This window comes from Balaenoptera borealis (genome assembly GCF_965194805.1).
Source record: "Balaenoptera borealis genome assembly, chromosome: 6".
Classification (NCBI taxonomy): domain Eukaryota; kingdom Metazoa; phylum Chordata; class Mammalia; order Artiodactyla; family Balaenopteridae; genus Balaenoptera; species Balaenoptera borealis.
Window position 1 is genome coordinate 24,958,116 of NC_138863.1, and position 13,880 is coordinate 24,971,995.

At 33.3% G+C, this 13,880-nt stretch overlaps 1 protein-coding gene across 1 annotated transcript in view; it reads left to right on the plus strand.

Annotated features, from left to right (window-relative positions):
- The window catches only part of ERBB4 (erb-b2 receptor tyrosine kinase 4), a 1,231,960-nt gene that overhangs the window by 935,928 nt on the left and 282,152 nt on the right, over positions 1-13,880 (plus strand). The window contains exons 15-16 of the mRNA XM_082396354.1: positions 8,554-8,686; positions 13,638-13,731. Coding sequence (XP_082252480.1) covers positions 8,554-8,686; positions 13,638-13,731 — 227 coding nt within the window. The remainder of the gene's footprint in view (positions 1-8,553; positions 8,687-13,637; positions 13,732-13,880) is intronic.

Below are 13,880 nucleotides of genomic sequence, written 5' to 3' on the forward strand. Positions count from 1 at the left end.
ACTGAATAATCCATTTCTTCTCACTGATTTTAGGTGTCTGCAATATTTAGCTAAGTAGAGAAAAAGTACCAGACTCAACCTGTATAGTTTAATTTAATCATCACCACTACCCTGTAAAGTATAATTATCACCATTTTGCAGATGAATGTACAGATGTCCAGAAAGTTGAATAATATCCCCAATGTTTGGAAGCCATAGTAATTAAAACAGTATGGTACTGGCATAAAAACAGGCACATAGGCCAATGGAGCAGAATCAAGAACCCAGAAATAAATCCACACCTAAGTTCAACTAATATTTGATAAGGGAGACAATAATATTCAATGGGGAAAGGATAGTTCTTCAAAATGATGTTGGGAAAACACGGATATTCACATGCAAAAGAAAGAAATTGGACCCCTGTCCTATGCCATTCACAAAATGAATGCAAAGGGATAGGGAGGGTGGGAGGGAGATGTAAGAGGGAGGAGATATGGGGATATATGTATCTGTATAGTTGATTCTGTTATAAAGCAGAAAGTAACACACCATTTTAAAGCAATTATACTCCAATAAAGATGTTAAAAAAAAAAAAAGGATTAAGGACTTAAACATAAGACCAAAACCACAATATTCCTAGAAGAAACATTGAAGGTAAGTTCCTTGACATTGGTCTTGGTAGTGACTTTATGGATATGACACCAAAAGCATAAGCAACAAAAGTAAAAATAAGTGGGACTACATTAGGTAAAAATTTTCTGCATAGCAAAAGCAACAACAAAAACAGTCAACAAAATGAAAAGCCAACCCATGGAATGGGAGAAAATATTTGCAAATCATATATCTGATAAGGCATTAATACCCAAGTTATATAAGGAACTCATACAATTCAGTAACAAAACAAACAAACAAACAATCTGGTTAAAAAATGGGCAGAGGATGCGAATAGACATTTCTCAAAAGAAGACATACAAATGCCAACAAGTACATGAAAAGGTGCTCAACATCACTAATCATCAGGGAAATCCAAAATGAAACCACAATGAGATGTCACCTCACATCTGTTAGAATGGCTATTATCAAAAAGAGAAGAGATAGCAAGCGCTGGTGAGGGTATAGAGAAAAGGGACCTCTGGTGCACTGTTGGTGGGAATGTAAATTGAAGCAGCCATGATGGAAAACAGTATGGAGGTTCCTCAAAAAATTAAAAATAGAATTACCATATGATCTAGCAATTCCACTTCTCTGAATCCTGATGTTCACTGCAGCATTATTCACAATAGCCAATATATGGAAACAATGTGTCTGTCAACAGATGAATGGATAAAGAATATGTGTCATACATACACATGTGCATGGGCATGCATACACACACACTAGAATATTATTCAGCCATAAAAAAGAAGAAAATCCTGCCTTATGTGGCAACATAGGTGGACCTTCAAGACATTATGCTAAGTGAGTTAAGTTAGACAGAGAATGACACATACTGTATGATATCACTTTCATGCAGAATCTAAACACATCAAACTCATAGAAACAGAGAGTAGAATGGTGGTTTTCAGGGTCTGAGGAGTGGGGGAAATGGGGTGATGCAGATCAGAGTGTACAAACTTTAAGTTATAGGATGAATAAGTTCTGGGGATCTAAGGTACAGCATAGCAACTATAGTTAACAAAACTCTATCTTATACTTGAACGTTGCTATGAGAGTAGAGGTTTAATGTTTTCACCACCACCACAATAACAAAATGGTAATTACATGAGGTGAAGGATGTATTAACTGAACTTATTGTGGTAAACACTTTATAATATCTATGTGTTTCAAATCACATTGTATACCTTAAATTTAAACAATGTTAGAAGTAACTTTGTCTCAATAAAGTTGGAAAAAATAAAACTTGGCCATAACTGTATAAACTTTAAGTCTTTCATATAACAAAGAAAATAATAAGCATAATTAAAAGGCAAAAAAGAAATAGAAAATAAAAGCAAACAAGAGAGCATACCAGCTCACAGAACTGAGAATTGCAAGGGATATTCCTTCACGCACAGATGGATCTAGGGGTTAAACAACATCGCCAGGACTCAGTCCTTCGACATTGCCCGATTCTGCTTTCTTCTTAGGCCAGCTCTCTTTCTTCATTAAAAATGTTTGGCCTTGGCTTGGAGAATTCACAAAGTTTATAAGTACAGGTAAAATAGCTCTACTTTCTCTCTCCCAGCATCTGTATTGTGGAAAGAGCCCCGGTTGACGCTACTTTGGTCATATGCCTATCTCTGAACAGTTCACTATTTTCTCTCTGCCACCAACTGTTCAAACATGTTTTTAAGTCAGTCCCTTCAAAGCAATTGGAGTGATACTTTAAGAATAAGATCCTAACTCTCCTGCTTAAAATCCTTCATCAGTTTCCAACAGCTCTTTGGACAAAGCAGAAAGCCCTTTAAATGGTCACTAGGTCCTACATAATCTGGCCATTTTTCACCTCACTTGTTCATCAGATATTACTTTCCCACTCAATGCTCATGTGCAGTCGGTTCTGTGAAAGCACTGATCTTATTCACTGCTCAGACTCTCTTGATTAGACTTGTAATCCCCAATTTCCCCTAGCCCTCTTTGCTTAATAATTCCTATTTATCCTTCTCATCTCACATTGTTGTCCCTCTTTCTGTGGACTGACCTAATGCTACCTACCCATTGGGTTAGGACAACTGTTATATTTTCTCTCAAAAATATATATATTATACAATATAAATGATTATCTAATGCTGTCTTCCTAACTGGACTGTAATCCCTACATAGAGACAATATGTATTTTATTTCGTATTTCCATCATATCCCCATTTCTTAGCATTGTCCAGTATAAACTAAGTAGTTTCTCAACAAGTACTTCTAAAAGTAAACACATGGATATACTTGTATGTTTCCACATTTCTCTTAAGTATGTTTATTGAGGGCTTAGTTAGATAAGTAACCCTGCATTGTATACTACTAATATGGTGTCTAATCTTCATCATAACCCAGAAAGGTAGATATTATTATTTACTTTACAGATAAGTAATATGTAAATAATTGCCCAAGGCTGCATGGCTAGTCATAGCATAAGGATCTGAACCTATGTTGACCTGATCAGAAAAACTGAACTATTACAACTAAATCATATTGTTCAGCCTTTATAAAAGAAGATGAATGGTATCTGTCCAAATACATTCAAAGTCAAACCCATGCCTCTACATATGGTAAGTAATGCAAACAGCATACGTAGGTAGTCTTGTACAATGAAAGAGAAGATATTTTTTCTGCCTTTGTGCTTGTAGACAGGTACTTCATTTCAATATTTTGAGCTAATCCATTTACTTTCACACATACAGCACAGTAGCAAGATCCATTATTTAAGCTTGCCTCTATTTTAATGAAAGCAAGTTCAATAGTCTCTGTAAAGGTCGAAATACTAAGCACATTATTATCTCTCCAAATTTTTAATAGACAGGTATAATTCAGATGAGATCAAGAAAAAACAATTTTACAGCTTCCAGAAAAAAAGAGAAGTTAAAGGTTGCCTAACAACTACATTGCTAAAGTTTCTTTAGAGAGTTTATAATGGTGTTTCAAACTGTAAGCCATTGAATAGGCCCTTCTACTCCTTCCTATGGGACTATCACTCTGGGAGGTCAGAGAGCGGTTGAATTCTTGGTGCTGATTGAAAACTTCTTTTCTCTTAAGAACTTCAAAGAAGTATTTTCCTTGGCCTTTTGTGGAGACACTTCCCATGTTTTCACTCTGCAGAAAATGATCAACCAGCCTTGAATACCATCATCTAGTCATTTGGAAAGAATGAGAAGAAAGTAATTATTATGGTTTCCTGTTTGTATTATTGCTTTCCTACAATAGATACTGTTTCCCTGATCCAAAACTGCTCTGAAATTGAGCATCTGAATACAGACTAAGGAAGGTAGTAGGCAGCAGAAAAGAAGGTAGGAGTTTGCATGAAGCCAATACTCTCTTTTTCAACTAATGTCAAAGCAGATAACAGAAAATCAAGGGAGAAGGGACAGGAGTGAGAGGCTTTCACACCTGAAAAAATTAATGTGAGTTGGTGAAATAAATAGATCAAGAAGTTGATGGACTATCATGAAATGGGCAGTACAAGGGTGTACTGATGGCTTGTCAACATCCTAAAGGAAGAAACTGAAAACAAATGTGGGGGTCTTAGACAGAAGTTGATATACAAAGAATTTGAGGAATTGATTATATTTTCTACAAAGACAGGAAAGTGATGAATACAAACAGTCAGAGATTCATGATACTGTGCAGTATGATTTTGAATATACTCCTCTTGCCTTTACAAGTTGCTTTTAATAATATAACTTTTGATTTTTTTTCCCTCTTCAAGGTTTCTTCTGATAATCATTTATCACATAAGCAAGTATATATAAAAATTGTATATAAATGTACTAAATGTACATATGAATATGAAGTGCTCTATAAATAACCTTAAAATAGCTGAATGCTTATACAAATGAATATTATAGCTTAATATTTTAATATCATGGACCTTTTACTCCTTTTAATTCTTCATCTATTATGTAAAATTTGATTTTACACATTTATATTCAATCAGCTTGATAGAACTTTCTTTCTTACTCCTTACATCTTTATAAATTAATGGGAAGTCATTTATACATCTAGGAATCAGTGATATGAGACCTATGTTAAGATTTCATTTCTACTGACATTTATTTTGTACAGTGAGAGAACCCTCTTTCTCTGCATTATGAATGAATCAGAGGAAAGAACTCTTGCTATTAGTTCAAAATCAGTATAACAGATAAACTGTCAGCCTTTCCCAAGTAGAACATCAAATCATTCAATTTTTGAAGAGTTTCCGCAAAAGAAGAGAAAAATAGTTACGATATATGGTATTTCAATTTAATGATTATTTAAAACATGGAAAGAATCATAATTAAGCAAAGTCCACAAACTTTATGAGTTACCTAGATTAATTAATAATATGAGAACAACAATCCTTTATACAGGAAAATGCTCTGTGTAGTCACTATTCCCTCAGATTATCTTTTAAAATTACATTTATCTGTTATTTAGAATGATAACTATAAAGTAAATAAGCTAAAACAGAATAAAAGGAGCTATAACTTTCAATAAAGTTTTGTGGGGTTCTTGGAGGCTATTTGGGGGCATTTTTGTGAAATCTTATATGAAAACGTTTGTCTATGAACAAGAAACAGCAAGTAATTCCACTTTGAATTTTAAAAGTAAATATGGATGGAATAATAGGGAGTGTGTAGTTGTACCATTCTAGAAAATAATTTGGCACTTTCTTAAAACAAAAACAACTAACTAAAATGCTCTTATCATATGACCCAGCAATTATACTCCTCGGCATTTGTTCCAGACAAAGGAAAATTTACATCACACAAAGACCTGTACACAGATGTTTACAGCAGCTTTATTTGTAATAGCCCCAAACTGGAAACAACTCAATCATCCTTCCATGGTGAATAGTTAAACTGTGGTTACCCATACCATAAAATACTACTAGTAATAAAAAGAAAGAAACTAATAATACACACAACAACCTAAGTCAATCTCCAGAGATGTATTCTGAATGGAAAAATGCCAATCTCAAAAACGTTATTATAGACTGTATTATATCAGTTATATAACATTTACAAAATGACACCAGATTATAAAAATGGAGAACAGATTTGTGGTTGCAGAAAGAGAGGGTGGGTGGGTAAGGCGGAGGTGAAGGTAGTAGGGAAGTGGGTCCCCTTGGACTGAGACTTAAACCATCTGTGCTCTTGGTCCTTAGGCCTTTGGACTCAGATTAAACTGTACCATGGACTTTCCTGGGTCTTCAGTTTGTAGATTGCAGACAAGGGAATTCCCAGCCTCTATAATTGTGAGCCAATTCTTTATAACAAATTATATAAAATATGTAGATATAGATATAGATAAAAATATCCAATTTATTCTGTTTTTCTGGAGAACCCTGACTAATACAGTATAATATACAAGCTAACTTAAAATAGACCATAGACCATATGAACCAAAACTCATAATGCTTCTAAAAGATAACAGCAGACAAAACTTTTGTTACCTTGGGGTTAGACAAAAATTTCTTAGATATGATGCCCAAAGCACAACTTATAAAAGATAAAATATATAAATTGGACTTCACCAAAATTAAAAACTTCTACTTTTCAAAAGACAGTGTTAAAGGAACAAAAAGGCAAGGCTAAGACAAGGAAACAGTACTTACAGAATCTGTAAAGAACGCTCAATGCTTAATAGTAAGAAAACAATCAATCCAATATAAAATGGGCAGAAGATTTGGTGGCACGTCACTAAACAAGATATATGGATAGCAAATAAGCACATTAAAAAATGTTCAACATCTTTAATCATTCAAATGCAAATCAAATCCACAATGGGATACCACCACATAATATTAGGAAGGTTAAAATTAAACAGGCTGACCATACCAAGTATTGATAAAGATATGAGGAAACTTCAGCTCCTGAGTTGAGTTCATTGCTGTTGGGAATGTAAAATGGCACAACTACTTTGAAAAACAATTTGACAGTTTCTTAAAAAGTTAACCCTATACTTACCATACTATCCAGCCATTTCTGTCCAAAGGAAATGAAAGTGTATGTCCATACAAAGACTTGTAAATGGATGTTCACTGTAACTTAATTTTTAATAGCCCCAAATGGGAAACAGTCTGAATGTCTAGCAATAGGTGATTGGTTTAAAAAATGTGGCATATCCATGCAATGGAATAGTCTCAGTAATAAAAATGCATGAATATTGATACACACAGCAACATGTATAAATCTCAAAATAATTATGCAGAGTTAAAGAAACTACATAAAAAGAGAGTACATACTGTATATTTCTACTTACATAAAATTCTAGGGAATGTAAACTAATGGGTATTGAGTAACAGAAAGCCGGCCAATGGCTGTCTGAGAGGAATGGGCTGGGGGAAATGATTACATAGGTCATGAGGAATCATTTGGAGGTAATGGATACATTCATTGCCTGGATTGAATACATATAGCTGATGATTTCAGGCATCTGTCAAAACATCAAATTGTATACTTAATGTATGAGCAGTATATGTCATGTATACTTCAATAAAACTATTAAGCACATACACACACACACACACATGCACACATACACACAAGGTTTCTCTCTTAAACTATATTGGAAGACATTATTCAATTAAGTAGTCATAAATTGAAAAGATATCTTGATAGGTCTAAGTCTGCCTTGAGAAAGAATTTTATACAGTTTAACATAGGGTCCTCCTTAAGGCTCCAGAATATAGGAGAAAGAATACATGAATTGGGAGATTTTGTTTCCCTGTTTTAAAACTAATCAGCATCACGAATGCTGGTAATTCACTTTCTCAAGCATTTGTTAGAGAAGGTAACTTTCACAGATATGATCCCTCTTTAAATTACAATCGCATAGTTAATGCTATTCCATCCCATCTCACAAATGCTCTTATCGTAACAATTTGCATCCCTTAATAAGTACAGTTGGTAACTAATGGGAAGATAAACAGGATTTTGATGTTTTTATCTTCTGGGAACTTATTAATATTTTATGAAAACCACATATAATTGGGTTTCAGATGTCTCAAAGCACTTTTCAGACACCCAGAATAACATTTGAAGTCTTTATAGGCCCTTCTTATTCAATAACTATCCCTCCACTAAAATTATGTTTTTCAGTATAAATCATAATACACTGAATAAGTATTATTTGATATAAAAGGGAACAGAAATGGTAAACCTTAAGTGGCAGTTTTAAAACATGGCCTCAAATTCTTTGGCACTTCTCCCATCAACAAAAAATTTAGAGATAAGACTAAAGACCTTTGTTACTATGGTAATCTCTATACCTCCTCATAAATAACCACCACACTTTGTTTAAAATTATTTCAAAACTTTTTTCTTACTTGTGCCAATTTGACTCAAATATCAAGGTAATCTTAGTTGCAGTGAACCAGAGGTCTGTAAGAAACTTGTATTTTATTTTATTTCCATTTCTTTTCTGCCTTCTTACATTTCATATATTCTTCTTTTTTCTTTCTTTTCCCCTTTTGATGTTTTTTGTTTAATGACAAATATCACTTGATCTGTTTCTGCATGAAGTTCTCACATGGAATTGACGTCAAAATGTGTGGTATGTTAGCGGAACAAAGGGTTGGCTTTAGAAAGGTGTGTTTTGTTCCTTACCTTAATTGGAAGGTTAATTTCTGTCACTTCTCCCTAGAGTTTTGATATAGGCAGTTGATATTTGCTCACTTTTATGAAGAATGCAATGGTGCTACACACACAGTGACTGGGGCTCTGCCATATGAAAGAAGTGGAAGGTAAAGTGGGTCATGGTGACTAAGTAGACAAGCAAAGTTATCTGCCACAGATCTCTCTCACTCCTTCAGAAATAGCTTTGCTTAGGAAGATTCATATTAAAATGGTAAGTTTGGACGCAGGCTTCTGTTTTATTTCCCCTTGATTTTGGTGTGTTTTTCAGCTGCTGAAGGAATGGTGTGCAACCATCTCTGTTCAAACGATGGGTGTTGGGGACCTGGGCCAGACCAGTGCCTGTCGTGCCGTCGCTTCAGCAGGGGAAGGACCTGCATAGAGTCTTGTAACCTCTATGACGGGTAAGGCATCTTATAATGTCTCTGTCTCATGAGTTTTGAGGTACTGATTGGTTCAGATATTAAAATGATAATAAAAGGGTAAAATTTCAGAATGTTTATGCTGGCCAAGATTTTTAAGTAGAGTTTTTGTTGCATAAAGGAGAAAACATATAAAAGAATTCTTTTAAGGGGAAATCATTTTATTTGAATGAACAAGATAAGTCAAAATGCATATTGACTATTATGTACATATTTAAAAATGTGTACCAAAATAGATAATTCTTAATAAATTATAGCAATTTATGCTTATGCAAAATTGAAAAATATATTTCTATTTTCTTTATGAAGGACATTGTGATAAGTAATATTTCCTCCTCAGTGTCTCAACCATCTTGTTTTTTTTCTCATGCTTTCCTATTAATTTTCACCTGGAATGACTGCATAACTTTTGATTTTTTTTTTCCGTTTAGGTTGTGTGTCTATTTGATTGTGTATTAGGAACAACACACATTTCTATGTCTCAGACAACTGCTAAGCCCTATAGAGAAATTACCTTTCTAGTTTCTAGTTGAAAAGGTTTATGAAAGTGTTCTGTCACTTTCTAAAAATAACCTAAGCTATAGTTTACATCAAATATTTTAAATTTTATCTACAGTACTACAATAATCAAATTGACAACAATAAAACTTAGTATATACCTTGTTGCATGGCATTTCATATACTCATAAAATCACTTTATCCTAACATACCATTTCATACATCACAGTTGTCCTTCATTCGTGTGATAATGCATTTTTTAGTACTGTCTCTGAGTCAAATTTTCCTATATTGCTCACTGAAAGGATTTTCAACAGTTTTGTAAAAGGGTAGTTTTGAAGTTCTTTCTTCTTCTGCCTCATGAATTGTCCCATTTTAATAACCGTTTTCATGATCCCAGATAACATTTTATTTTTGCATTTTACATTAGAAGGATAAAAGTCTATGGATCTTAACAATATTGATATGTGTCTTCTTTGAAAGATGACCAAACCAATTCCCTCCATGAATTTAGGGGGAAAAAAGATTGAAATTAAAATTAGAAGTTTAAGTATAAAAACAATTTTAAATAGGAATTTAATAGTTTGAAATGGTGATGATGGTTGCACAACTCTGTAAATATACGAAAATATGCATTAAATTGTGCACTTTCAATAGGTGAATGTCATGGTATATGAATTATCTCTCAATAAAGGCATTACTGAAAAAAGGGTTTAATAGTTTTATCAGGAAAATTTCAACCTGAAATTTTGTAAAACACATCAACTCATAAATTCGATAATGAATAGCAAATTATTTGCTACTTGTCTCATTGAATTGAATTGTATTAATGCTTGTTCACATTATTATGAAAGATGTTTCCTGTACATGAAATACATCAGATCAGATATGATTCTCTGTGTGTCTGGCAATTGATGCCATTAAAATGGAACTAATAGACCTTAATTCCATTGTGTTACATTAAAAGTTTATTGAATATGTATGTGCATTTCTAAGGAAGGAATAGATTATAGAAATCATTTTATCAAACAGAAGCATCTTATAAACAGTGAGAAGTGGGAAAATTAAGTGTTGACCAAAGTCATAACATTGTAAAAGCACCAGACCAACCCTAGAACTCAGTATATCTGATTTTCATCCTGTTTCTTTACAGATGCCATTGTTTTCTTTAATATTTCAGTTTTAAACTTGTCAGAAATATGAAATTGATATATATGTGGATGTATACACTACCCTCTGTCTCATTTTTGTGAAACAATGAAAGCTAAGCAAAGGAAAAATACTGGTTCCCTAAATAAACAACACTGATTATCCTATTGTTTTTGAAAGCTTAACATTTTCCAAATCATTAAATCAAATATATTAAAGAAATATAAAGTTCTTAATGTAGTTTTGCAGCAGTAATGGGATCCTAGGAAATCATGCACAAGGTTTAGTTTAAAAGATAACAAAGTATCTTATAAATATCTGATACAATTCTTGCCTACCCAGTGATAGATTTCCCCACCTCCAATCTTGTGGTATTGCCAAATTACTTCCAACTTTGCCTGGCAGGTAAGACAGTCTTTGAGGAAATATAAATTCAAATTCTAACTTAATCAATTCCTACTTGAAATGTCCATCCTCCGATAAATAACCTAATTGTCCTAAACTCTGTTTTCTTACATGGAAAATGGGAATAATAATGATGTGATTATTATTATTATAATATCATATTATAATATTATAATAATGATTGTGATTATCAAATGAGAAAAGTCTTGTTCGAATTCCTACTGTTAAAACAATTACCTTCATTTCCTTTTTGTGTCTATTAATCTAGCTTATTAAATAGGTAGAACAGTCACTTTATACACTGCTGAAAATAAATACAAATATGACATTTACCAAAATCAAGGAACTAATTTATATATAAAAATAGTTTGACTATCATTAAAGAATAAATCCTAAAAAGAGGATATTTTGAAGGGGGAAAAAAAATTCAGTTAATCCTGGCTGTCAGCACTCAAATCCAGATCATATAAGTCACTATATTTTGGCAACTCCTAACTACAATGCACAAGTATTCAAAATGAACAAGAAAACTAATTGCAATGCAATCTTAATTTTTTTTTTCTTACCTGGCAACATGGTTAAATGCTTCTGAAACTTTAATAACAACAGAGAAACATCAGAAAGAGTGCCAGTCTAAGATCTTTGTAGGCAATTTATGTTTAATATTCACAACCTCTCATCGAAACACCCTTTTTTTCCTTTTTCAGAGGATATTTAGGGAATGAGGTCTAGAGAAGTTAAGAGATGTAAGACAACAATATTAATCTTGGTGCTGGGAACACCAACCAAATCCAAAGTATTTGCTCTAGATCACAGGATTGGCTAAGGTAACACACACACAACAAAACTGTGAGAAATATATGGCAGCAAAAACAGAAAGCTCAGTAAGCAAAGCTCATGCTCCCTAGAATGTGAATTTTTAGGTCAGATTCAAGTGAAAGGGGATCTCTGGTAAAGTCACAGCAGAATCACTAGGGGACAGGGAAGAAAAAAGGCAATGATGGAGACAGTGACAATAAATAAATTGCAAGGAGGATCTGTTCTGAGAGCAGAAAGGAAGAGAGCCAGAAACCATACAGACAGAAGTCTACTCTATAAAAGAGAAGGCAGCTAGGTTGTCTCCATGATTTTTTATGACATATTCATTTTACTCCTCAACTCTGTGTATGGGGAAGGGAGTTTTGGAGAAGAGAAAGAAAAGCATGACCCATGTTTTAGTACCATAAAAATTATTACCTTCATTTAGTATCCTGACTCTTTAGTCACCCAAGAAGCTGTTTTCAGAAACAGTGCTTTGCTGATGATTGCAGGGTGTGCTGTAAATATCATATAATTTCACTTACACATAATGCTTTTGATGCTCTTTACAATTTAGCTACCACCCCATCCCCCCCGCCCCAATACCAGGTCATTTTGACTTTTATATTCTGAAGATTTCCTCTATTGAATACTTTATATCACTCATTGATGAAACATGCAAAATAAAAAGTTTTTTATGTAACTAAGATGTTAAACTCAAGAAAATTCATAAAAAGTGAATCCATAGCAAACCAACACTTCACTTTGAGTGCAAAATCCATGTAACTGAATATGTACATTCATACATAAATAAACCATAGATTTATGCTATTTACTTTGAAAACCAAGCCATTATTTTACCTTGAAATATATGTAGTCTTAATCTAACCAACAGAAAATATAGCCCACCCTTTGGATTTCAATCATCTGTTAAGGCTTTATAATAACCAAATGAGATAGTTCACTATGAAAAAGGAGTGATTATTTCACTCCAGGGAAAAATAAATTTGAATTTATCACCTAGTTAATCCATAGTTGCCATATTTGCAATGCTATTAGTTTGGAATGGTCGCTCATGATACAAAGGCACAAAATAATGAAGTAGCTATAAATATTTAGTTGTTTTGTTAATGACTCATAACTGACATTCTAAATTGTTTATACCCAGTACCTCATCCTCTCACACATTAGTGGAAATAGTGTGTTTTAAACATATTGTACATGACTGATACCCAATTATTGAAATGAAAACTTTTAGGATAGATATTAATTGGAAAACTTATATACTGGTAAATTTAATATTCAAATAGCCACAAAATGTAAGGTTTAGGGAAGTGATGACCATCATCCCACATTTTAATTAGAAAGTTTTAGAATGTTACCATTAAACTATTTTTTATTTTATATCATGTAGAATTCTTCAAAAAGAATTTAAACTGAAAAAGATGTTGTTATATTAGATCAATAATCTAAGAAAATAAAATCTACCATTAAAAAGATATTTTCTCTAATTCTCCAAGAAAGATATTTTAAAAGAAGAAAAGAAATCAAAGTGTTTTTTGAAGTTTCACTAAAAATAAATTGAAGAATCTTGGGATTTGAAGGACAAGGATGGGGAACATTCATGTAACTTAGCAACAGGAAAAATACAATAGTTCTGTCAACGTTTAAAAACTAAGCCTTCAGCCAAGAGTAAAATTTTATATAGAGACAAACAGGCACAGACTCACTTAAAATAGCAGAAATGGTTCTGCTGTGTCATCAAAAGAGTCATCCTTTTTTTTCTTTTCCTTTTTTTTTTTTGAGACTGCTGGAATCTCTCTCACAAGAGAGAGGTTTCCTGAATAAGTCTGTCGTTGAACCCAATGGAGGGCCAGGAGAGCCATCTGGCTGCAGTTTATCTTTTCTCCTAATGGAGAACTTACTCATTAATGTACAGGGAAATGATTCTGATGCTCCTGGCACTTAGAGAAACAAACTCTAGAATTTACTTTGCCAATAGGACTTTTAGCAGATGTTACTTCATTTGTTAAGTTGACAGCTTGTTTGCTTACACTGCCTCATGCTGCTGATGTTTTCACAGTGAATTTCGGGAGTTTGAGAATGGCTCCATCTGTGTGGAGTGTGACCCCCAGTGTGAGAAGATGGAAGATGGCATCCTCACATGCCATGGACCGGTAAGCCTGAAGACATCTACGGTTGTGTTGGCTTATTTAGTTTCATGTATGAATGTCTGTCAAGTCATTGATTTATCATTTATCCATCCATTAAATAGGTATTTACAGCATGCTATGGGGAATCACATTCAACATTCTCCCCTCAAGAG